General features: G+C 51.1%; 1 protein-coding gene across 4 annotated transcripts in view; it reads left to right on the top strand.

Annotated features, from left to right (window-relative positions):
* LOC133348565 (polyamine-transporting ATPase 13A3-like) overlaps positions 1-26823 on the top strand; it is a 91031-nt gene that overhangs the window by 10219 nt on the left and 53989 nt on the right. For all 4 annotated transcript variants that reach the window (XM_061561450.1, XM_061561452.1, XM_061561451.1 and 1 more), the window contains exons 3-8: positions 14214-14387; positions 14967-15122; positions 15403-15473; positions 22131-22211; positions 24088-24157; positions 26123-26257. In XM_061561450.1, the coding sequence (XP_061417434.1) occupies positions 14214-14387; positions 14967-15122; positions 15403-15473; positions 22131-22211; positions 24088-24157; positions 26123-26257 (687 nt within the window). The remainder of the gene's footprint in view (positions 1-14213; positions 14388-14966; positions 15123-15402; positions 15474-22130; positions 22212-24087; positions 24158-26122; positions 26258-26823) is intronic.

Genomic DNA, 26823 nt, shown 5'->3' with positions numbered 1-26823 from the left:
ATTTGCATGCGCAACCTTCCGATTGCGAGCAGCTGGCTAAAGTTGGGCCAAGTAACGATGCGTGGATCCAGCGATTAAAATCGATCTTCATGTTCACGATACACGCAAATCGAATCGTGCGATGCACGCATCGATTATTTTGATCTTGTGTATGTTGCATTTACTTACTCGCTTCACATCGCCCCCTGCAGCCAATGGAAATGCTGAATTCAACCCAACGGGGGTGATGTAACGCTTTCCGTATGCATTTGCCCTTGGACGTATTTAATTAGCAGCCAGCAACAGCGAGCTGTCAGCAAAGCGCACGTTTGCCTCTGTGCAAACCGCACCACTGGCTGTTTGTGTGTCTTTCAAGTTTTCAGCAACCCTTTGATGTAGTCCAAACGCAGAAGGTTGACGTGCGATGGTCAATAATATTGAGTGTCCCAAGAGGTCTGTCACCGGGGAGATGGAGCGATGAAATCTGCTCTTGCGCAGGTGGTGGGTGGAATGTTGCATCGCAGGAGGATGAGAGATGGCAGTGGCTTGGGGAGGACTTCATCCAGCAGTGGATTGACCATGACTCATGATGATGATAATGATGAATGACGTAAGCGTTGGAGCCAGATTAGATGATGACATCGCGTTGCACATGACGTGGCATCACATGTGATGATATCAGACGCATGCGCATGGCGTGTGACGTCATCGCCATGGGAAAAAGGCCAAACTTTGTTGAATTTATTGTCGAACTTTAGTCAAGCCTGTGATAAACGCTTCCCGCTTTTCATTCGGGGTATGTCCCCAATAGCGACGAAACATTAAACTTAAAGTTCCGATCATATTGAATTATCTTTACAAGAGTTAAGTCCCCTTCCCTTAGTTGTAAACCATTAAAAAACTCTCCACAAATCCGAGTGTAAAATAATCCTACCCTACACACACCAGGGGTGCGGCGGTTATCGTACTGCGTGATAACAAAAACTAACCCGAATTCAATTACCGACCACGGCTAATATCAGTGACACAAGTAATGTCAAAACGGCTCTTTCCTCTCCCCAATGGCCTGCAAGGTGTGGGCGAGGTCATTCATCCATTGGTGGGTTGGTTGAGAATGACCGGAATAAAAATTTTTTTGCACACATTATCTAATTTTACACGCACCATGCGATGCGTAAATCGTGAGCGTTGTAATTTGATAATGAGCTCTGTGATGGGCCGAAGCACGGTGCGATGCATCCAGGCAACGGAAAAAGAATGGGACGCGGTTTCACGGAGGTGATTTCCACCACGCCTGCCCGTTGACACGTGCCAAGCGAGTAAATACACACGCAGACGTTTTGCCAATCCACTGCTGGACGAGGGCTTTCCCACGCTAACGTGGCTTGTGGTGAGGGTCATTTGACCATGTTTCACCACGCTGGTAAGTGCGGATCGGTAAAGGTAAGGAGCGTAGATGTGGTCACATAGAAGTACAGTACAGCAATGGATGTTGCTGCACTGTCCCCTGATGCCCGCCACGCAGCCCCACAGCTTCACAGCCACAACCCGCCGTAAATTTCCGTCGCTCATCCAAGCTTTATCCAGGCTCGACTCCGCTTAGCTTCCGAGATCCGACCAAATCACCCGCAATGAGTCGCGACTCGCACACCCCGCGCCAGACTAAAGGAGCCCTGCTCACAACTCACGATTGCTTCACAGCTGCGTTATAATAATGGTTATACATAATACCAGGAATGCCTGGATGAGTCTTGAGACACTTGTTCAGGTGACTCCTCCTGCATTGGGCTAAGTTGGCCACTCATGAGAGTTTGACTTCATGTGGGAGGAAAGCAGATTTTTCCTTTAAGAAACACTCAAATGTACTCACAGATGGATTCAATAATCTGTTGCCATACTGTCATATTCTGGCCACAACTTGCAGTTCAAGCCTGGTAGTTTTGGGCAGGTTCTCATCCAATAACCCGCTAAGCTCAACCCTGTTTTGCTCCTGAGATCCTAGTGAAGTTGGCCGCTTCCAGGGTGGATTGCTCATAGCCCGGATCCAGGGGCTGTGTCTCTCACTTTAACAAAGTGTCTCAGCCTAATCTTTAAATACACAGCAGCCCACGGGAGCAGGCGCCTCGTTACAGAGCCGGGAGCCAGTGGTTGCGTAGATTTAATGTAATTATACTGAGGTAGAACTTCCAAGTGGGGGCACGAACATTGCAGACTCCATCCTTAACCTAACCAGCGGCCTCCGGGAACCATTTGCGGGTCGGTCACTTTTTAATTTTTTCCCAACTTCTTTTTTTAAACCTCTTTTTTCAGGCGAGATGTTTTTTTCAGCCAGTTACTGATGAGCCTTCATACTTTCCGCCGCAGAAGCCGGGGTGTGCTGCTGATGTCGCTTGAACACACGTGTGGGATGATGCGGTGATGCCATGTGTCCTCACGCCATACTCGCTTGGCGTCATTAGCCCGGCCGCTGGCTCTGCTTGGCCCTGGGACAAAATTCAGATGTCTTGTGAGGCCAGGTTTACGCGATTTAGTTCAAGAAGGCAAATAGCCAGCGGAAAACCACCTGTACCGTAATGGCACAATGCTGGCTGTGCGCGGACAGGGATTGTGATTATGGCTGGGTTGGCCTGAAAGAACAGATGGCTTTGTCAGGACACTGAACCAGCAACTCTCTCACCTAGGGTAAGTCCTGGTCTGTATGTCTCTCAGGGAGGTTGATACCCATATCAGTGATTTGAGCCAGAACCTTTTGAAGTTCTGCGATCAATCTCTGGGGCTGGGTGTGCCTGAAGGAAGATATTTTCTTTGTGGTTTGGTGAACCAGCAACGTTGATATGCTAGGTTGAGATTGCAAAGCTGGGTGTTGTTATTCATCTTCCTCTGGCTCAGGGCCATTGCTTTGAACTCTGCACCAGCTGTTTTGGGGATCCGTATGCATCTGTGAGCATTATGTGTTTACCTAGGAGTGTTCCTCGTGAAATGAGTGCAGTCAGCTGAGGGTCAAAGTATGGGGAGATATCTGTGTGCTGGTTAGGAGGGGGTGATGGAGAAGTGAGGGCAGAGTTTGACCACAGTGGACCGGTGAGACGAACGCTGAGACAGCGTGGTTCTCATTTCTTCTGCATGCTTGCAACGCTACTGACGGCTGTGTTTATATTCGGCTCGCTACGATATGGTGACTGGGGGCGATGACTTGGCCCAGCAAGAGCGCGTTTGCCACTTGTTGCAGGGGTTCGCGGTTCAAATACGGCAAACCGCCCTGATCATTGCTGTGGAGTGTATTGACCAAAAAATACTACTACGCGTCATCTGTTTCGTAGTTGACGTAACAGATCCCTAGACATCATTTCGAAACGAGGTGTCAATTGTGTTGCCTGCGTCATATTCAAACTATGCCACATTCGATAACATTACACTGCAAATTACTCACTGGTATTTCTACATAGCACTTCATCAACCCCTACTGGCAGAATAATGTCTGCCTGCAGTCCAAGTGCTAAGTCACCTTGTGTCACACAGGGTCGGCTGCAACTGGGGGGTGCTCTTTAAAATGTTTGAGATGAGATATGATGAAAGTCGCTCATCGCGTGTAGAGCCCCGGTGTAAACTAATCTTTTTTTTTATTCTACGATTCCAGGCTCACAACAAACGTAGCATCCTATTTTGCAAAATATCGATTTCGTGATTCGTTTGCTCACGTTATGGGTAGCTGATATCGCGATAACTGCCATATCGTGGAAATCAACGTGGTATCGTTGACGTGTTGTGTTTATATGAAGCAGGCACGCTGTGATTCACTCTCCCCGGTGATTCAATGCATTTGTCACAGTTCAACTCAAGAATCTATACTCTTCTGCGAATCGATGCTCTTCTCGTGTTTATTGTTTCCGTCGCGCTCTGTCTTGCTTGTATTTTCCGTCACGCTTGGGTCATTCCATGCCAATTCAACCAGAGCTGTTGCCTAACAGTCAAAAATGTTGCCAGAATAAAAATCACCTGGGGAGTTTTGGGCTCGCTGAGTTGAAAAATGCTCGGAATTTTTTAATATTTAATTCGAGGTATGACCTGACAAGGGTCAACCTAAAATAAAAATATGACCTTGACTAGAAAACTCACCCTGGGCTCAATGTAGATGCCAAAAAAATTAAATGCCTAATTTCTGAGTTGGCGTGGAATGACCCTGCTGTCAATTGTCGGTTTAATTGCTCGACTAATTCGGATAACACAGAAATACTGTAGCTGCAAATAAAAGTCCCACCGTTCACATGTGTGCCGCTGGACGGGAGGTGATTGCTTGATGATGTCATCGGCATAATCAGCCATGTTACCCTGGGCGTGGCTTGTGCGGGGTTTCCTGCCTTCGGGAAGCAGGATGTGGATGGGCGGCTGCCATTTTTTAAGGGGCCGAAGTAAACAATCAGAAATAAGTAATATTTAAAACAACTTTTTATTTAAGACACGCTTTGAATGAAATGTACCGTACTAGTAATGGCAGAACTCCACGACTCCAGGAAGTGGCCCCGAGGCTTGCCACAACACAAGGGACCGTGGTGATTTACAGCCAACGTCAGTTGAGCGTGGACAATTAGAGCCGTAAAAAAAATTGTTTTAAAATATATTTTTTGAATTTTTAATGATAGAATAGAATATTGTCATCAGTATGACATACCTATACCAAGTTTGCAGTCGATACGACATTGGGAAGACGGTTGAAATTGAGTTACAAGATTTGAGGATACAACAGGCAGAGTGAGTTAAATAAAAGCGTGTAAAATGTTTAAAAATATACATTTAAAATGTTTAACGATAGAATATCGTCTTGTCATCAGTATGACATAAGTATACCAAGTTTGCAGTCGATAGCACATTGGGAAGTTGGTAAAAATTTAGTTACAGGATTTGAGGATACGACAACAGACGGAGTGAGTTAAGTAAAAGCCTGTAATAAAATACTAGTCGATTATACATATTTGTTGATTAATCAACTTGCTTGACTAAACTTTTTGTTTTTGTTCGGTAAAGTCGTGTAATTTTGCTGGAGCAGTCAACACCTCATGACGGTTGCTTGTGTTGCTTCCGAAACGTCGTGATTTAATTGTATTTGTTTTCATTTTAATTTATTTTATATATATTTTTTTCACCTACGTGACTTTACCGAAAAAAACAAAGAGTATGGATCCTTGCAGTCACGAAATCTTCAAATCTAGAATTGATTGACTAATTTTCCAAACTCTACTTTTCTTAATTCTAGATTTGTCTGTCTGGACTTGTTTCAATAATTATACTAACCTAATGGGCCATTAACCATTCCACAATCTTAGTCTCGTTTTTAGCAACTAATTTGTATTCTTTCGTCATTTATTGTCTCATAAAATGTGTGTACATCATGAATCATCAATGCTTATATGCATAAATAATGTTTATCAGGGAATTGCGTCAGACTTAATATACAGTCTATCGTAATCATCATCCACGGTCTACCTACTGCTGGAGCAAGGCCCCCCCCCTCCACCCCAAGCTGTCGCCATCTCTCATGGTCACGCGATGCAACTGACACATGTGGCTTCTCCGCATGAGCTGATTTAATTTCTCCATCTCTCGTGGTCATCGTCCTGTCGGGCGCGTTACCTCCTTTGGCCGCCACTCCGTTGTTAGTCTCGACCACCGGCTGTCAACCCTTCTCGTGACTTGTCCTGCCCCAGGTCCACTTATGCTTCCTATCAGACGTACAGGCGGTCCTTTTTGTCCGTTCGTGTTCATCCTACCCCCCCCCAACCTCTCCACTTGCACGCCGGCCATATAGGCACACGGACACACGAATACACAAACAAGCACATGTGGACGTATTGTAATGAATACACAGAGAGGTGGATACACCAACACAACAGGTACATGAACATAAGGAAACACTGACACACTGAAGGACATGGATTACACGGATACACGGACACATGGGGACCAGGAGTGGACAGTAGGCAGCAGATGGTGTTGGCTTTGCAGTGGCGACAAGTTGAATTTCTGGATGGGTGTTTACTCATACTATCATTCCTCTGGGGCAGAGAAATAAGTCCAGGCGGTCCATGCTTTTACGCCGCTGCCGCCACAATGCGTTCCTGGAAACCCCATCGTAAATCCTGACCCTATTTTTTCATAAACTCTCAAAACAGTAGAAACACCACTTGTGATTTAAACTTTTATTGGCCATATTTAACAGGGTTTAGGAGGTAAAAATCCACAAGACCACATGAGGATAACAAAAGCTCCACACCAAGTGACATCGGAAACAAGACCGACTGTTCAAATGCGTTCAGAGTCGTGTCGGAAAAGATGCCTCGGAAATCAAGTTTCTGCGTTGTGAATCGATCCATGGTCGAATGATATCAACGTGGTAAACCAGAGACCGCCTGTATTTTATTGAAAAACAAAAACCATGGGAAGGTACAGCGTACGGTCAGACGTGGCCACGTACCGCTCACGCTTCTGCGAGTGGTAGAGTTTACTGCTGTGCCCAGAAACCGCGATAAAGTTGTCCTGCAACCAAGAGCATTTATGGTAGAATAGTAGATAAGAATTTCTCACGAATTCACCCTGAGGCTCTTAGAGGCTAGGGGCGTGGGGGCTCTGAAAGCCAAGCAAAACAGCTCCCCACACGCGTCTTTTCACACTTCTCAGTTTTGTGTTTCGTTTGCTTTGTCATTAATTTTACACATTCTTGTAGAAGATTAAATGCTGCACCGACTAATTCGCATATGTTCTACAGGCACAATGCTGTGTGGTGCTTTACCATATCGAGTTAAGCTTGCAATAAGTGCTGGAATCTACCTCTTAATGTCATCAACTTTATGTATACTCTTAGTTTTTTCGGTAAAGTCACGTAGGTAAAAAATGAAATTAAAATGAATAAAAATAAAATAATAATAAATAAAAAATCACGACGTTTCGGAGGCAACTTGATACAGCAAATCTAGCTGTGACGGTCCCACCTGATGACGGAGACTTGTGTTGCCTCCGAAACGTCGTGATTTTGATTTTTGTATTATTTTATTTTTTATTAATTTTAATTTCATTTTTTACCTACGTGACTTTACCGAAAAAACTAAGAGTATGAATCCTTGCAGTCACGAAAGCTACATAATTGTTGTTGGTGATGTTACTTTTTATTCTCTCTGGCCTGGTGGCTCGGCAGTGGAGGGCAATCGTAAGGTTGAGTTATCTCAGCCATTCAACCTTCTCGTGTCGATCAAACGAGTACCACTCTGTGGGGAAGCCAACAGTGGTTGTCCTATGGATAGACTCGCCCCCGCCATTGAAATGTGGAATTTCCACCACTGGCTCATGGCTGTCAACAGGAGGTGGTGTGCACCAGTGCCTCAAGGCTCATCTGAGCTGAAATTACTTTGACTCTTGACTTGTAACCATGACTCCACTGTAGCAATTAGTAGAAATTTGATAGGTACGAGTGAATCGTCTTATATCATTTGCAATCGGCATGTTGTCCTATAATAGTAGCATAATGAATAACACGATATTCATGTTATTGTAACAATTTAATACCTTTCGATTTAAAGCTTTCGTGACTGCAGGGATTCATCTTCTTGGTTCTTTCGGTAAAGTCACGTAGAAGGGAAATAATAAAATAATAAAAATTAAACATAATAAAATACAATTCTCACGACGTTTCGTCCACAACGTAAGCAGCCGTCCTCAGGTGAAGAATAGGTCTGTCGGAAAGACAGCGTCTGAATGAACACCACCAAGCTCATATGCAAATTCCTTTGTCAAGGCGCCCTAACTCCTCTAACCCAGCTTAAATATACGCTGCCAAGCATGGTGGTGTTCATTCAGATGCCGTCTTTCCGACAGACCTGTTCTTCACCTGAGGACGGCTGCTTGCGTTGGGGCCGAAACGTCGTGAAAATTTTATTTTATTATGTTTTATTTTTTCTATTTTATCGTTTCCCTTCTACGTGACTTTACCGAAAGAACCAAGAAGATGAATTTAATACCGCTATACAACCTCTCTGATGTGTTTTCGGCTTGTACCGCCGGTTGTTGGTCACGGTGTCTGACGTGTCGCACCATGCGCTGGGACCTTCGGCCATCATGCCGAGTAACACATTAGCGGTGCAACTCGTAGCGCACGGCCGCAGAGTGATACAGCACACAGCCGCGAAAACGGATGCAGTACAACCTGATGATGTATCAGTTTTACGATGCGGTATATACAGGGCCCATAAGTTATCTAAACTAAACTAAACATTTTATGAGAATTGGTTTTTTACCCTTTTATCTGGCAACAAAACTGACACCTTTTTTTTACAAGGAGTCATGTTTGCATAGACCACAATACTGTACCTGCAGTCATAATGCAAACAAAAAAATAGCTCTGATAATGTATGCACTGTCCTTGAAGTTGATTGGTCCACACCCGAGACAGCTTTCCTTAGAGCCTAGTCTCACATGGTGTTGGACCAGATGACGCATTATGACCGCAGGTATTGTGGTCAATGCAAACATGACTCCTTGTAAAAAAGGTGTCAGTTTTGTTGCCAGATAAAAGGGTAAAAAACCAATTATCATATTTTTTCTTCTGGCAAATGAGGTTCCAATGGTGTAAACATTTTATTTTACCAACTAAGGCCCACTGAGCTATGTAGCTTTTTTTCATATGCTACCTGGCCAGAATTGATAGCTCAACGAAGTGGCTTCTCATCATGTGGGAATTTATTGCGGCCAAATACTCGAAATGCATGTTTCTAAATATAGAGGGAAAACCCAGAGGACCCGGAGAAAAATCCACGAGGAGAGACATGCAAAGTCCAAACATACAGGCGTCATGGTCGTGATTGAACCCGCGACCTCCTGCTGCGTAGCAGGTGAGGCAGTGAACGTCACGCCACCGCGGCCCCCTCAACACTGGCAACTAAAGCAGGACTCTTAAAACGCAGCTCGTGACGTCCGATTGCGCCTCCAACAAACATGTTATCGCGAGCACTTGCCCGGCGTTTCAGAGATCGACGTTCAAATATAAGCGCGTGGATTACCGTACCCAAGGGTTTAGGGGGGGGGGAAAACAAAGGAGGGAACCGAGCTGGTGGTCGAAGTGACCTTGCCACGTGGCCGCAGTGACGCACCGCGCGCCGCCGCCGCAGCGCGACAACGCAGGCCGATTTAACAATTGACGCCCCGTATCGTCACAGTTGTTCGTCTGCTCATCGGTTATTGATTACCAACTAAACATGTGTTGATTCACTCTGGGCGATCGGATGAATTCTCACAATTTGCCACCAAATGTTAGATACAAAAAAAATCGACTCGTCGCCCGCTGCTTTGTTTGCTCCCTTTGCCTAGAAAAACATTGGCGTCTGATTTGCATGCCAAGGTAACAGTGCAGCCTTGCAATTGCTTGATAACACCACTGTTGGGCCAAAGGGCCTTCTGCTAGAGGGAGTTCTAGAGGACAGATATTTTGGAGGTGTCAAATACCCACACTTTACCCCACCGCATGTCACCTGCCAATCAATTTCAATGTAGTGTGTACCCATTTATGCTGCATCTGATTTGAATGGGATTTGCATGCATTGCAAATAATATAATCGGTGCCATTTATATGGCACTTAAGTGCCTTAGTAATTGAAACGGATACCCACAGCCCTTGGACTTAAACACAGGGTCTCACTTATACTGGCCTCATTGCTTCTTGGCATGGCTATTATAAATGACCTGAGATAGAGAGAATGACGCTGTGGTGGCGAGATGTTAACTATCTCACCTGCTATACAGGAGGTTGTAGGTTCGACCCCAACCCTGACACCTGTATATTTGGAGTTTGCGTGTCTCTCTCCCCGTGGTCGCATGGATTTTAATTCGGGTCTTCCGGTTTTCCCCCTTCACATTTAGAATCAATACGCATTTCGAGTATTTAGCTACTATAAATGTGCACGTGATAAGCCACTTTGTTGAGATTTCATTTGTGACCAGGTCGCTTCTGAAAACGAGCTATAAAGCTCAGTGGGACTTAACTGGTCAAGTTAAAAAAAAAATAGTTTTAGTTACAGCTTGGACCCAGCAGTGTGGTGATGCTGGTTAAGTGATGGGCCATAATGAGTCCTTTTAAGAGACCGAGAGACACCCAGTGATTGGGCTTCGATCCTGAACAATTGCTATTATGCCATGGCCACCGTGAACCCCAATGGGTCCACCAACCAGCTTGCTTGTCATTATTGTACAACGATGCTCATGTTTCGATGTAAAGCTTTCGTGACTGCAGGGATTCATCTTCTTGGTTCTTTCGGTAAAGTCACGTAGAAGGAAAATAATAAAAATAAAACATAATAAAATAATTCTCACAACGTTTCGGCCACAACGCAAGCAGCCGTCTTCAGGTGGAGAACAGGTCTGTCGAGAAGGCAGACTCTGCCTTCAGGTGGAGAACAGGTCTGTCGAGAAGGCAGACCCTGCCTTCTCGACAGACCTGTTCTCCACTTGAAGACGGCTGCTTGCGTTGTGGCCGAAACGTTGTGAGAATTATTTTATTGGTTTATTTTTATTATTTTATTATTTTACTTCTACGTGACTTTACCGAAAGAACCAAGAAAAGGCTCATGTTCCTGCAGGAATCGATGTTCTGGATGTGATGGATGCAGAACTGGCGGACTATCTTGGTTTTTTATAGAAATAAACTCGACACATTTGTTTCTAATACTGTGGCTTTAGAGAGTAAAAGTAAATAATCGGTGTACATCACAGAGAGGACCCAGAGAGGTGTCCTTGCTGTTTGCTCTGAAAGAAAGGCCATTGCTGGAAATGTCACCTGTTGTATACTTTTTTAAGGCCACAGTGTCATTGACGATTTTTTTTACTTTTTGTTGTTGTTTGTGCTTGCGTACCACTGCCAATGCAGCATCGCCGATGAACTCGTTCAGTTTTTAAGTAGGTTTGTAACCGTACGTAAATAAAAACCCCCGGTTGAAAACTGTTTACCGGTTTGCCGCGCCTAGAGAATTGTCTGGATCAGTGAAGATAACACCAATGCCTCCGGTGAGTGAGAAACAACGGCAGCTGCACGTTGGACTCTAGGTCCCAGGGGCCACCGGTCGTGTCCCAGGTCAGCCATGGCAGCTGAAATAACGGGGAGCACCAGCGCAGCGGAACGCGCGGGCACCCGGCGTGCGGAGTAGCCGTCGCCCCAGACGGCACAGGGCAGCCACCGGCCGTCGCAGAACGAAGCCTTCATGCTGGCATATTGAAGTTCAATGCGTAGGCTTTCGCTGACCAATGTCCATAATAAAAGTAGTAATATTTTTTTTGTGTTCGCTTGTGTGAATTTAAATGTGTCATTAACCAGCCACCACCCGACACAGCCCATTAGAAAGGTCTGTCACGTAAACAAAATGTGTCAATTAGTTACTAGTTCAGCACGCCAGTGTGTTGGAGAGTAAACCTACGGCATTTACAATTTTAGTTGAATTGTAAATGTTGAAGTATTAACTAATTGGCAGATTTTGTTCAGGTGACAAGCCTTACTAATTGGATGTGTGGGGTGGTGGTGGCTTCGCGACACATATTTACGCGATCTAACGCAAACAAAATAACCTTTATTATGGCACATTCAAGATAACCAACACTATATCTTACCTTGAGACGCCACTTAATAGTTGGTATAGCACAATAACCATAATAATTAACTTTTTACATGAGCACAATCTGCAGACTCAACACAATCCTAACTTCTAAACAGAGTTAGTGGGTTATCAGGTGATTTCAGAAAAACTCTCAGTTATGTATAAGCAGCCATACAAATGTGCTTACTCACTGCATGTGTCGTACCTGGGTGTGCACACTACAAGGGGTGGAAAGTCCTCCACCACCCTGGCAGATAAACTTACAAACAAAATAACAAAGGGGTCATTGGAGTGTCACGTCACGGTGAGGTGTGGGAGAGCTTCTAGTTCCAGCTTACTGGTGGGATGCAGGCAAGCCAGATGAGTCAGATGCCTTTCTGTGACCTCCTGTCCTAGGTGCTGGCTAAAGTGGCCCCTCGGGATAGTCATCTTGTTGGGTGACTTTAATTGCTGAGTTATAAAACTCTCCAGTGTGCGACTGTGGTCGCCCAGAACAGACCCTGCAACTTATATCAACGCAATGCCCCATCCACAAATACGTAGGAGACGTCACGGCGATAGACTCTGCTGCTCCTGATATGGTTATCTGGTTTGACCACCTGAATGTGAAATTGTCGTTGTTGCTCTACATCTACATCAGCCACATTTAAGAAAGAAGAAGAAAGAATGTTTGAGTGGGTCATGGCACAGGCACCTGGACTGGAGTAATCGGAAGGCATGGACTAGATCGGTTCAATAACAATGCTAGGAGGCTGCTAGACTTCTGTGCTGCCCATGGATTTGTAATCGCCAACACGCTGTTCCACCATCGGAGCATCCACACAACATCATGGGTGTATGCCGGATCCAAGCAAGAACATCTTCTGCACTATATAAGGATGGAATAGCAAATGTGGCCCATGTCCTTGACACCAGGACCCACCGTTTGACTGATCTACCTGCTGATCATTGGCTTGTCATCTGTAAGATGCGCCTGCCATTCTTTCACTGTGGTTGCTAGTCATTCACCTGGGACCCATTTCAAACCCATAAGAACCTGGTCTCGGCTAGCTAATGAGAGTTGCAAGTGAAAATGTCACCATCACTTGCAGCTGGGGTTGGCATCATTCCCCCTCTCTTCCTGATGCCGAGGGGAAACAGGTGAGGTTCAGGGCTTTGGCTTATGCAGCTGCTATTGCTACAGTGGGTACGCAGTCCAAACCACCCTTGTAACTCTGGCTAACGGAGGAGGTGTTCTGGCTAGCTGAGAGAAAGCGACAACATCTCACGTCTGAGAATAAGGGGCTTCCCGAAGCCTTTGCTCAGAGGTTGACAGAGCCATGCAGCGCTGCAAGGATGAGTGGTTCTTGCAGGTTGCTGAGGAGATGGAAACTGCCTCATTAGTTCACGATCATAAATAACTCGTATATAACTTGCAGCACCACACCTAGTACTGTGTCTATAAGAAAAAGAGTGCTGATACGATATCTGACCCCCAGGAACAGGTCTGCAGGTTTTCTGAGCACATCTGTGAAGTCTTTGTGGAGGGGAAACCCCTCAGCCAAGTTAAGATCATGGGGTTAGGTGGGGTTGACCCTGCTGGGGCTTCCATGCTGGAGGTAGTAGCCACCCCCTGTGAGTGGCTGGCTAATGTGCCATCTGTTGATGAAGTACGAAAAGTGATCCAGAGTCTGAGATGGGAAAAAGTGCCAGGCAGAGATGGCCTCCCAAGTGAACTGCTGAGGGAGGGTGGCAATTTTGTGCAGGCTGCCCTATGTGACATCATTATTACTGTCAGGATCACAGGACAGGTTCCGCAGAATTGTAAGGATTCCCTGGTGGTCAGTCCCTCTTCTTAACCCTTTCCCATTCCGAGACGTCTGGGTTAATTTTATTTAGAGAATCATAGCGCTGCTGTTTTTAAAGGCATTGTACCCACCGCAGAGAACTGTAGCGACACGACCGCACTCTATGATAGGTGGCGCCAAGCTGTACCAGACGCTCTCCCGCATGGCCTTGTGGGAGCCTCTGTACCAATAAAGTTGTTTTACTTCTTATTCCAATTTTGTTCCAATAACGTGCGTGTACGTGATTGGAATGGAACCAGAAACAAAAGAATTACTTCCATGGGTACGTCATCAGAATGGGAAAGAGTTCAGAACAGGGTGCACACAGATTGTTACATCATTCCGAGCTTCTTGGTTCTTTCGGTAAAGTCACGTAGAAGGGAAATAATAAAATAATTAAAATAAAACGTAATAAAATACAATTCTCACGACGTTTCGGCCACAATGCAAGCAGCCGTCCTCAGGTGAACAGGGCTGTCGGAAAGACAGCTGTATTTAATAATGTTTTATTTTTATTATTTTATTATTTCCCTTCTACGTGACTTTACCGAAAGAACCAAGAAGATGAATCCCTGCAGTCACGAAAGCTTTAAATCGAAATCATTCCGAACATTACAATTGCAGTCATGATCGGCGTGGCTGCTGGATTCAAAGCCGTGATTGCGTGAACGCTAGGCCGTGTTACCGCCCTTCAAGCAGCAGTGGATCGATGTTGGTTGACTTCGCCCCCCCCCGCGTTAACGCGCACGTGCGTGTGTGTGTGTGTGCGCGTGTGAATGTGCAGGAGGTGCACGCCTTCCGCTGGTGCGCGTGGAAGCTCGTGCTGGTGGGGGTCGGTGCCGTGTGCACGGGCGGCCTGCTACTCCTTGCGCTCTACTGGCTGCCGCGCTGGAACGTGCGGGCGACGTGCTCGCGCTGCTCGCTGCAGCAAGCGGGCATCCTGCTGCTGCGCACAGCGGTACGCAAACACGTGCGCAGGTTGCGTATACAGGCGTGTACAAAGACATAGATCCCCCGTATAGCCTTGACATACTTTTGGGGCAGGTGCTGTTAGCGAGCACCTATGGAAGGCCGGCAACGGCACACGAGGGGGTGGGTGGCCAGCACCACGCACGACCGCCTTTGTCTCCCAGGTGGCGAATGTTTTTTACACGCCGTAGCAGGTACTCCATTAAGGCCGAGTCGACCTACGGGCGGCGTGTACATGCACACATGCAGGCATGCTCGCGCACAAACACATACTTGCGCTGCTGCTGTGTGCGAGCATATTGCTACTGTGCGCCACAGTATTTGTGCGTGTCGGTGCACGTAGGTCTCGCACATACACGGCATGCAGGCACACACACACACAGGTATGTACACAGGTGTGTGTATATACACACAAGAATGTACGCACTCGCGCAGGTATGTCCCCACACACATCTGCTGTACCCACGACAGCACATGAGCATATTGCTGAATGTGCACGCACGAGTGCGTCTGCACGCATGAGGGTGCTGGTGTATGCGTGCACGTGCTTGTGTGTGCGCGTGCGCAGGACGAATTCAGTATCTGGTACCGCGTCAAAGTGCGTCACATGGTCAGCACCTCCACCAATCAGAAGCCGCTGTCTATGGGGGCAGATGAGACCGATGACATCATTCGTCTGCTGAGCCCAACATCGTCGTCGGCATCCGCGGAGCACGAGCACAGCGTGAGCTCCAGCCCTGCCCGCCACTCGCCCCCCACTCGCCCCCCACTCGCCCCCCACTCGCCCCCCACTCGCCCCCCACTCGCCCCCCACTCGCCCCCCACTCGCCCCCCACTCGCCCCCCACTCGCCCCCCACTCGCCCCCCACTCGCCCCCCACTCGCCCCCCACTCGCCCCCCACTCGCCTCCCCACTCTCCAGCCGCTCACCTGCCGTTTGCCCGGCGCTAGGCGGCCGCTAGCCCGCCGCTCACGAACCCTTGCGTGTGTGCGTGCCCACCACAGGTCCGCTACTTTGCACACCATTTCGTCAAGTACCTTTGGGATCCCATGAATTACAAGTTCATCCGCCTCAGGTGTGTACAGCAGTCGTGCACGTACACATACCCACAACCAACCACGTACATACGCGTGTGTGTTTATGTATGCACACTATGACGGCTATACAGAGGATCTTTGTCTTTTTATACGCAAAGAAAGAGCTCCCATATATAGCGATGAGTAGACTTGCGGCAAGCGTTGTCAGCGAGCGGCTATGAATGCTGGCACAGCACACAAGGGGGTGTGTAACCAGCACCACCATGCCTGGCCACCTTTGTCTCCCCGTGGCAGACGTTTAACACCACACGAGGTAATCTGTTAAGTCGACCTTGGGAAGGCGCAGGACCGGTTCAGATATGGTTCCTAATGCGGTGCGGGATCGTAATGCGGTGCGCTTGCCGCTGCACACCATTACCCAACTGTGCACGCCCATACATGTGTAGAGGTGATACGCGCTGGGATTAGGGATCGTATGCCAGCGCGTAATGATTGGCTGTGTAGGTGGTGACGCGCGCTGACGGTGGAGGATCAGGGGTCAGCGCGGGGTCGTGGGTTACGGGGTACTGATTGGCTGTGGGCCCGTGACGCGCTGAGAGGGAGTGATCGGGTGGCAGCGCGGTGTGATTGGTAGAGGAGTGTTAACACGCGCTGGGGAAAACGGATCGTAGAGAGAGTGCGTCATGATTGGTTCACTAGGGAACGATGCTCACGTCGACGTCCGGATCAGCTCCGTCTCTCGTGAGCAGGGGCTATAAAAGGGGATGCACACAGGCGTAAGGGCAGTATGTAACCAGCGAAGAATGAAGACGGGGATGAAGACCTAGGGCCCTGCGGTACCTAGTCCCGCTGTCCTAACGGGACCGGGACTCTGTGTAACCCAGAGGCGAGTGTAGTGTGTAGCCAGAGGCGTAGGGTCTACACGAGTCGAGTGTAGTGTGTAGCCAGAGGCGTAGGGTCTACACGAGTCGAGTGTAGTTTGTAGCCAGAGGCATAGGGTCTACACGAGTCGAGTGTATTGTGTGTAGCCAGAGGCATAGGGTCTACACGAGTCAAGTGTAGCGTGTGTAGCCAGAGGCATAGAGTTTACACGAGATTAGTGGAGTGTGTAGTCGGAAGAAAGGAGACCACACGTATTGTGAACGTAAAGATTGAATAAAAGTGTGTTACCCATCAAGAAGTTCCTGCCGTCAATTCCAATACTTCAACTGGCGTCAGAAGTGAAACGGTCTTCCAAGCATGGAGACAAGGAAGACCCGTCGGACCCACGGGATTGACCGCGGGGACAACCTCGACGACTCGGGCCAGCTGGCATCGGGGGGTGAGGACGAGGAATTGCCCACGCTGCAGGATCCGCCGACGGCGCCGGACGAGCGACGGAGGACCGACGCCGTGCTTCGCGAGGCGCACTCCCGCCTGGCGGAGCTGCTGCTCGCCGCCGCGTCCATCCTGGCGGAGATCAGCTCGTCGGGAGGAGCGGGGACGGCGGTGGACGTTCTGCAGGGTCGCCCCGCAGATTCCCGCCAAAACGACTTGGCGATTCCCGCCATTTCATCTGCGCCGACTTTTGGCAGGAACGGCCATCACCACGTGGCAGCGGTTCTCCAAGCGCGCCCGCTTACGTCACCAACGCGCGCTGCGGACCGCCATCAGACACCCGCCACTGGGGCCGCCATCTTACACACCGACGGGGCGGCGGAGAGGAAGCACGGGGAGGAGGACGACTTCATCTTTCAACAGCGCCTTCCCACGTTGTCAGCCTTCAAGGCGGAAGGCGGGGATTGGAGCCAATTTCAGCGCAGGTTTTTGGCGCATCAGGAGATGTCCGCCTGGTCCGACGCTACGGCACTGCGGGCACTGCCTGCCATGCTGGACGACAACGCGCTCGCGGCCTTCACGTCCGCACGCAGGTCGGACCGCTCCACGCTCAAGGATGCGCTGGCTCTCATGGCCAAGGTCTATGGTCCTCCCTCGGCGTGCCGCCATCATTTTTATGCAAGACGGAAGGCGGACACGGAGACTGCTCGCCTACCGCACGGCGTTGCTTGCTCTCGCCGACGCCGCGTTCCCTCGTATGGACGAGGAGGGCCAAGATGCGATGGTTTTGGAGCAACTGCTCAAGTTGGCGCAGGACCTGGGGGTCCCCATCAACACGGCCTACGAGACCGATATTTCTTCCTTACGGGTCGCTACGAGCATACAAGCGCACGAGGTCCTTCAACGTAAACAGGGGGTCGTCTGCAACGCTGCCGTGGCCTCAGCTCCGGGCCCGGTAGTCACCGTGCCCCAAGTCGTCAGCCCACGAGAGGAGGCGTTCATCGCAGAACGACCGGGGGACTGGAGGTCGGGGGGCCGTTCGCCTCTGCGAGCGGCCCGCAAGCTGGAGCAACCGAGATCTCCGACGACTGTCATCACGTGCTATAACTGCGGCCTCCGGGGCCACGTGGCCTCCGGTTGCCGCGCCCCACGTCAGCGCGCCATGGGACCTCGGCTGGACGACGAACAAGGCCCCAAGTCATCCCTGCAAACCCCGGCAAGTCGCGGCACCTCACATGCTCGGCCCGCATACTCGACACGTATGGGTCGTCGCGTTGCGGCGGGGGAGAGCCGAGTAGAGTTCGGGGATTCGGTTCGGAGAGGGGGGTTCGGCCGGGACCGGGGGGACATTAAATGGTCGGAGTTGGGGCACAGAATAGTGGCTGCCTCAGCGGGTTCATCCGTCGTTACCGGATCTATTGATGGGGTCGAGGTCAGGGTGTTAGTGGACAAGGGGGCTCCCGAACGCTTGCTGACCGACCAAGGGAAACATTTTTCGAGTAAATTACTGCAAGAGGTGTGCGACCTGTTGGGTACTAAGAAGGTGCGTACCTCCCCGTACCACCCGCAGACGGACGGGATGGTTGAGAGGCTCAACAGGACATTGACTTCTATGCTGTGCCAGCAGGTGTGTGAGGCACATGTTGATTGGGACCTGCAGGTTCCTGGGGTCCTCGCCGCGTATAGAATGGCCCCCCATGCAGCTACGGGGTTTTCCCCGTTTTATCTGATGTACGGTCGGGAAGCCGACCCGCCCATGGAAACGCAGCTGGGTCTGCCCGCACCACGGACTAATTCGAAATTGGCAGAGCATATTAAATTTAACATTCATAAGCTGACAGAGGCAAGGGAGGCCGCACGGCTTAATTCGCGGGCTCACCAAATTGCAAACGAGCGGTTGCGTGCACGGAAGGTGTCCGTGCACAACTGGGAACCAGGTGACAGGGCCTGGCTGCATTGCCCTCAGGCACCTTTGGCTACGTCGCCTAAATTGTTGAAGCCATGGCGGGGACCCGTGGAGGTCGTGCGGGTTGCACGCCCCCAGTGCGTTCAGATAAAATGGGGAAAACGCCGTTGGTACGTCCACCCCTCCCGACTGAAACCGTTCTCGCCTCCATATGGCCTCCCCTTGTGTCGTGAGGGCCGAGCATGTGACGTGACCGACGACCCTAAGGGGGAATTGTCTTTGCCTGCTCCTCACATGTCTCCGCCTGATCCGCTCCCAGGTGTCTCGGAACTGACAGCTGCCGACCACCGGCGGCCGGATCTTCGCGGCGGGGCCGGTCCTTCCAGGCCCGATCCGCGCCGTCTAGAGCTGCCGGAGCCACCGGACGTATGCCAGCGTCCCGTCCCATACGACGGACCGGCCAGACGGACTCGCGCTAGGTCGCGCTACTTTGTGTGACCTACCATGTGAGGAGTCGTGGCAGACGGAGCGCCTCGGCACTGCGTTTAGTCACAGAGACACGTGGCTCGTTCGTTTTCGGGTGTTCGCTCTTATTGTGTTGTTCGTCGGGCTGTATATTGCTTCATATTTAAGTGTTGTGTTGTGTTGTTGTTGTTGCGTTACGGGGCACACTGGGAGGTGGAGTTTCTTTATTACTGCGTTGACGTTAGGTTGTGTTGTTGGTTAACAGCCGGGCCGGCTGCAAGCTATGTGGGAGGGGGTGATGTAGAGGTGATACGCGCTGGGATTAGGGATCGTATGCCAGCGCGTAATGATTGGCTGTGTAGGTGGTGACGCGCGCTGACGGTGGAGGATCAGGGGTCAGCGCGGGGTCGTGGGTTACGGGGTACTGATTGGCTGTGGGCCCGTGACGCGCTGAGAGGGAGTGATCGGGTGGCAGCGCGGTGTGATTGGTAGAGGAGTGTTAACACGCGCTGGGGAAAACGGATCGTAGAGAGAGTGCGTCGTGATTGGTTCACTAGGGAACGATGCTCACGTCGACGTCCGGATCAGCTCCGTCTCTCGTGAGCAGGGGCTATAAAAGGGGATGCACACAGGCGTAAGGGCAGTATGTAACCAGCGAAGAATAAAGACGGGGATGAAGACCTAGGGCCCTGCGGTACCTAGTCCCGCTGTCCTAACGGGACCGGGACTCTGTGTAACCCAGAGGCGAGTGTAGTGTGTAGCCAGAGGCGTAGGGTCTACACGAGTCGAGTGTAGTGTGTAGCCAGAGGCGTAGGGTCTACACGAGTCGAGTGTAGTGTGTAGCCAGAGGCATAGGGTCTACACGAGTCGAGTGTATTGTGTGTAGCCAGAGGCATAGGGTCTACACGAGTCAAGTGTAGCGTGTGTAGCCAGAGGCATAGAGTTTACACGAGATTAGTGGAGTGTGTAGTCGGAAGAAAGGAGACCACACGTTGTATTGTGAACGTAAAGATTTAATAAAAGTGTGTTACCCGTCAAGAAGTTCCTGCCGTCAATTCCAATACTTCACATGTGCACGCCCAAAAATACACACGTGCATGCATAAGCACACTCAACCGCCATTTATCTACACACATCCAAACACTTGCATGCATGCACTCTCTCTGATAGTCACACATGCTCACAACAAAGACAAAGATCCCCCGTATAGCCTTAACAAACTGTTGGGAAAAGTGCTGTTAGTGAGCATCTATGAAGGCCGGCATGGCACGCAAGGTGGTGCGTGGCCAATGCCATGCCCGACCGCCTTTGTCTCCCTAGTGGCGATGTTTACACATCGCACCGGGAACTTATTTGTTGACCTCGGGGAGGCCCAGGACCGGTTTAGATAATCGTTACTTGTGTTGGCCGAGAGCGGGAAGCAAGGTTGGGTAGTTGTGTTCGTAGCGCAGCACGCTAACTACTATACTACCGCTACCCATATGCTCACAGCAGTCACGCAGTCACACATACAAACACCTTCACAGTCACACACAACAACAATAACAACCGCCATTCACTACGAAGTGGCGGCTATGTGCGGCTATGTGCGGTTTCAGGCCACGTGAAGCATCACACGCCCACTTAGTGGCAGTCACACGCAGTCAGTCACACGTGCTTAATCACAGGCCAGCAGTAAAAAGTGCTACTGTTATAGCCGAGTTCATCTGCTGGAAACTTGAATGAATTTCTTGCTTTGTGTTAAGAGGTTAATCGTCGTCACGAATAACATTGCTGACTGGTAAGTTACCGTGTATCTGTTTTCTTAATTGATGAATGGGTGTGCTAATTAGATTGTTAATTAACGACCTGCTCCGTCGGTTGCCTTATTTGACGGGCGGACTTGTTAAATTCTTGACGGCTTTGTCTGCTTGTTTTGTCCTCTTCTACGCACGTTTTGTTACGAGCGGCTTCTGAACACACAAACGCTTCCGCGGCCGCCCTCTCCCCCCCCACACCGAGTGTTTTGTTGTCATCCTCGTCGCCCTCTCTCCCCCACACCGAGTGTTTTGTTGTCGTCCTCGGCCGCCCTCTCTCCCCCCACACCGAGTGTTTTGTTGTCGTCCTCGTCCGCCCTCTCTCCCCCACAGCGAGTGTTTTGTTGTCGTCCTCGGCCGCCCTCTCTCCCCCCACACCGAGTGTTTCGTTGTCGTCCTCGGCCGCCCTCTCTCCCCCAAACCGAGTGTTTTGTTGTCGTCCGCGGCCGCCCTCTCTCCCCCACACCGAGTGTTTTGTTGTCGTCCTCGGCCGCCCTCTCTCCCCCCACACCGAGTGTTTTGTTGTCGTCCTCGGCCGCCCTCTCTCCCCCCACACCGAGTGTTTCGTTGTCGTCCTCGGCCGCCCTCTCTCCCCCCACACCGAGTGTTTTGTTGTCGTCCTCGGCCGCCCTCTCTCCCCCCACACCGAGTGTTTCGTTGTCGTCCTCATCCGCCCTCTCTCCCCCCACACCGAGTGTTTTGTTGTCGTCCTCGTCCGCCCTCTCTCCCCCCACACCGAGTGTTTCGTTGTCGTCCTCGTCCGCCCTCTCACCCCCAACACCGAGTGTTTCGTTGTCGTCCTCGGCCGCCCTTTCTCCCCCACACCGAGTGTTTTGTTGTCGTCCTCGTCCACCCTCTCTCCCCCCCACCGAGTGTTTTGTTGTCGTCCTCGTCGCCCTCTATACCCCCCACACCGAGTGTTTTGTTGTCGTCCTCGTCGCCCTCTCTCCCCCACACCGAGTGTTTTGTTGTCGTCCTCGTCCACCCTCTCTCCCCCACACCGAGTGTTTTGTTGTCGTCCTCGTCGCCCTCTCTCCCCCACACCGAGTATTTCGTTGTCGTCCTCGGCCGCCCTCTCTCCCCCACACCGAGTGTTTCGTTGTCGTCCTCGTCGCCCTCTCTCCCCCACACCGAGTATTTCGTTGTCGTCCTCGGCCGCCCTCTCTCCCCCACACCGAGTGTTTTGTTGTCGTCCTCGTCGCCTCTGCCAGGGGTCTGGAGGAGGCGGTTCCTCTGGCGGCGTTTTACTCGACCCGCTCGCACGGCCTCCATGAGGAAGCGCAGCAGTACCTGTACGTACGCCGGCACACACACACACACAAAGACAAAGATCCCCCATGTAGCCTTCATATACTGTTGAGGCAGGTGCGGTTAGCGAGGCTGGCAACGGCAAACGAGGGGGTGGGTGGCCAGCACCATGGTCGGCTGCCTTTTGTCTCCCGAGTGGCGATGTTTACACACCGCACCAGGTACTCATTTGAGGCTGAGTCGACCTAGGGGATGCTCAGGACTGATTCAGATAATCATCACTGGTGTTGGCCATGAGCGGGAATCGAACTTTGGCCGCCAGGTTTGTAGCGCTGCGCGCTAACCACTACACTACTGCTCTCCACACACCAAGAGACCCCCCCCCCCCCCCCCCCCCCCCCCCCCCCCCCCCCCCCCCGTGTAGCCTTAACTGCCTTTCGGGGCAAGTGCTGTTAGCGAGCACTTATGAAGGACGGCACGGTACACGCACATCTACGCACACATTCGTACACAGTGGGTGGGGATAGGCTGATATGCAATGGTACGCCACACCAAATGGGTTTACTGACACTTTTCAGATCGGTTCCCCTAATCCTGCACCATGATGTTTTTGTATAAGGGGAAACGGCGGTGAACATAGGCTGTGGCACAAAGAGCCCACATATATATGCTCACATAAGACAAGTATAAAGTCCCCCCGTATAGCCTTTAACAGATTATTGGGGCAGGTGCTGGTAATGAGCAGCTTTGAAGGCCGTGACAGTGCACGAGGGGGTGGGTGACCAGCACCACACCCAGCAAGCTTTGTCTCCCCAGCGCTGATGGTACACACATACACTGCACCAGGTACTTATTTAAGGCCGAGTCGACCTCGGGGAGGCCCAGGAGCGGTGCAGATATTCGCCACTGTTTTTGTTTGTGAGCGGGAGGTGAACTCGGGATGCCAGTTTCCTCGCGAAGTTTGTTCCAACCACGACGCCACCACTCCCCCCAGTTGGCTCACAAATGTGCACACCCACAAGCACAGTCCGTCACAAGCACACTAAACAAAACTTTAAATTTTTTACGAGGTAAGGCCAACTGAACTGCATAGCTCTTTCTCAGAAGCGACCTGGCCACAAATGATACCCCAATGAAGTGGCTTATCACGTGTAAATGTATAGCAACCAAATACTCTAAATGCATGTTGATTCGAAATATGGAGGGAAAAACTGTAGGATCCGGAGAAGAATTCACACGACCATGGAGGGGAGCTTGAAAACTCCAATGTTCGGGCATCACGGTCGGCATGGAAGCTACGATCTCCCTCGTACCAGTCGAGGAAGTTATCATCTTGCTATTGCGGCACATTAATGATGTGGGTGTAAGAAGCATCAAATTCTCGCTGTCTGCTTCACATTCGACGGTGAAGATCTCCTGCCGCCATTCGAAACGAGGAGGCCACTGCGTGTCGGCGGCACGGTCTAAATTTTGGTCAAATTAAAAAAAATGACTCGGTTGAGATTCCACGTAGCTACATTGCTCGCTCCCTACGGTGCGACCTACCCTCCTTCGCGCGAAAGCTTTGCTCTAGAGCAGTGGTTCTTCACCTTTGCTGCAGCCTTGCACCCCTTTGGTTCTCAATCGTAAACAAAAAATGTGAATGTTAATAAAGACATAGGTTTGATGAAACAAAGTAGTTGTACTTACGTGCCCGTGCTTAATTTGTGTTTCGATAATTTACATTCTAAAAAAATCTTGCCATGTCTCGCACCCCCATCAAGGGCATCTCGCACTCCCAGGGGGTGCGTGCACCCTAGGTTAAGAACCGCTGCTCTATAGCAATGGCGCGTGCAACATCGTCGTTAATTGCTATCGTGTGTGTGTGTGCGCGTGCTCGTGTGTGTGCGCGTGCTCGTGTGCGTGCTTGTGTGCGTGCAGGCGCACGTTTTACGAGGAGAACCAGATCGCTGTCAAGGTGCCGTCACACCTCAAGCTGCTCTTCAAAGAGGTGCGCGGCCAATGGGCTACCGCAGCAGCAGGCACAGCAGCAGTAGCAGCAGCAGCAGCAGGCGCAGCAGGAGCAGGCACAGCAGCAGCAGCAGGCGCAGCAGGAGCAGGCACAGCAGCAGCAGCAGGCGCAGCAGGAGCAGCAGCAGCAGGCGCAGTAGCAGCAGCAGCAGGCGTAGTAGCAGCAGCAGCAGGCGTAGTAGCAGCAGCAGCAGCAGTAGGTGCAGGAGCAGCAGCAGCAGGCACAATAGCAGCAGCAGCAGCAGCAGTGCAGCAGTAGTAGCAGTAGCAGCAGTAGCAGCAGCAAGCACAGTAGCAGTAGTAGCAGCAGCAGTAGGAGCAGGCGCAGGAGCAGCAGCAGGCACAGCAGCGGGCCCCCTCGGTGTGAGTCGAGCATAGCATCGCCTCGTACGGTGATAACAATTGTCAGCCACAAGCCCCGTCTCCGTCCTGTAAGATGTGGGTGCTGTGCAGGCTGCATGGGCAGGCTAGGGATGTTTCTCTGCGCCATGAGACGACTCTTAAGGGCCCCTCACCTCTTGTCGGGAAGACGGCCACTGGAACTCTTGCTCGTCTTCGGGATGCAAGGAGAAACGTTCCTCTCCCGCCCTACGCGCACCCCTTCGTCTACCTCGTACAAAATGAGACTGGGCTTGGGGATGACAACAAATAACTCGGTATGTGAAGAGGCTGTTGTGTTGACGCCTTGCTGCGTGGAGAAGCTGCGAAGAGGGGTTGTGTGTAAGCTGCTACATCGTTGCTACCTCGTTTGGCACAGACTGTTGTGTTAATTGCTGCGCTGTTGTGTTCCGGGTTTGATGTTAGCTTCCTCGTGGTGCACGTGAGCACATGGGAGAAGAGGCTCCTGGTCTTGGGTGTCTCGGTGGCGAGAGATGTTAACTACCTCTCCCGGTATACAGGAGGGTCATGGGTTCGATCCCGACCTTGACGCCCGTATATTTGGAGTTTGCGTGTTCTCCCCGTGGTCGCGTGGATTTTTTTCAGGGTCCTCCTCTTTTTCCCTCAAACATTTATAAACAACGTGTTTTCAGAGTATTTGGCTCTGATATATTTACACGTTAAGAGCCACTTGGTTGAGCTATCATTTGTGACCAGGTCGCTTCTAAATAACACATTCCTGCGGAGGGAGCTGGTAGGAACGTTGGGTTGCTCGGTCAATGGCCAGGGTCAACGGCGGCGTGGTGTATTCAGAAAATATGCCCGACTGTGAGGGCGGGCACAAGCCGGCGTGAGTAGGTTAAACGTTGAGTTTTATAAGGGCACCACGGGGTGACCAGCCCCTCCCCACTCAGCCCCACCCCTCCCACCCCCCACCCAGCCCCTCCCCACCCTCCCCACCCAGCCCTTCCCCACCCTCCCCTCTCCACCCAGCCCCACCCCTCCCATCTTTTGATGCATGACGGACGGACACAATAATCCCCTGTGGGTTGGTGTAACCAGGAGGTTCCTACCAGTAAAATATCTGTATATCCTTACATGGTAAAATGAACATCGTTTAGTCAAGAGTTTAGGCTCGTGTGAAATCTCCTGACGTGCATGCACCTCGCCCATCACCCCTGCAACCCGTTCCATCGCGTGGCAACGATGGCAACATTAAATGTTTTTTTAAGGCGGTATTTCCACATAGGCCGGACAAAGTCTCGCCACGACTTGCATTACGTCTCATCCCTGCACACATTGAAAGGAGGGCACCCCCAGTGGCAGCTCTCTCTTCCCATTCCTTCTCTTGCGTGTGTTCATTTGTCCCCGTGTGCCCCCGTGTGCCTCCGTGTGTCACTGTGCCCCTGTGTGTCCCCGTGTTGTGTCTATTCTCCCTGCGTTGTCCTCGTGTTCCTCCCTTGATGCCTCTGTGTGTTCCCCCCATGCCCCCCTCGTATGCCCCTCGTATCCCTACCATGTCCCCCCTGTGTGTGCCCGCGTGCTCCCCCCACGTGTCCCTGTACAGGTGCTGAACCCGTTCTACATCTTCCAGGCGTTCAGCGTGGCGCTGTGGATGTCGGACGAGTACTACTATTACGCCTCGGCCATTGTTATCATGTCCTTCATCTCCATCGGCACCTCGCTGTACTCCATCCGAAAGGTGAGCAACCCCCTCCCCTATCCCAACTCCTCACTCCCCCGGCCCCCCCCACCTCTCTAAACCATACATATGTAATGCGGGCGTAAATGGGCGGGGCGGATATGACGATCCGAGAGGGAGGAGTCAGGGTGACGTGGGGGAGAAGTTATAGCGGGGAGACAGGAAGCTATCTGGGTCAGTCGGGGGAGTGAAGGGTGGTGAACACGTTGGGTGGTCGCCGTGCCTCAGCCTGGTGGCTGAGGGGCTCATGACGGCGCCAGCCAGCGGGGTGGAAGAGAGAGTGGAGGATTGAGGTAGGAAATGGCGAGATAGCCATAGAGGCCACGAAGGGCTGACATTGGGAGGTGGCGAGATCGCCACGCACGGAGGTACAGGGAGCAGAGATGGAGCTGCTGGGGGAGCAGCCAGAGGGCTGTACCAAGAGCCTGCAGCGGAGCTGCAGGAGCGTGGAAGGCTACGGGAGCGAAGGCAGATGTGGGGCTGCCAGGGAGAGAGTCTCAGGAGGAGTGCCGTGTGGGAAGGAGAACGCGAACCCCAAATAAAGGACACGGAGTCAGCAAGAAGTG

Source organism: Lethenteron reissneri, chromosome 27 (assembly GCF_015708825.2).
Source record: "Lethenteron reissneri isolate LAM-NWPU_2019-01 chromosome 27, ASM1570882v1, whole genome shotgun sequence".
In the NCBI taxonomy this organism is placed as follows: domain Eukaryota; kingdom Metazoa; phylum Chordata; class Hyperoartia; order Petromyzontiformes; family Petromyzontidae; genus Lethenteron; species Lethenteron reissneri.
This window is presented reverse-complemented; position numbering and strand designations above follow the sequence as displayed.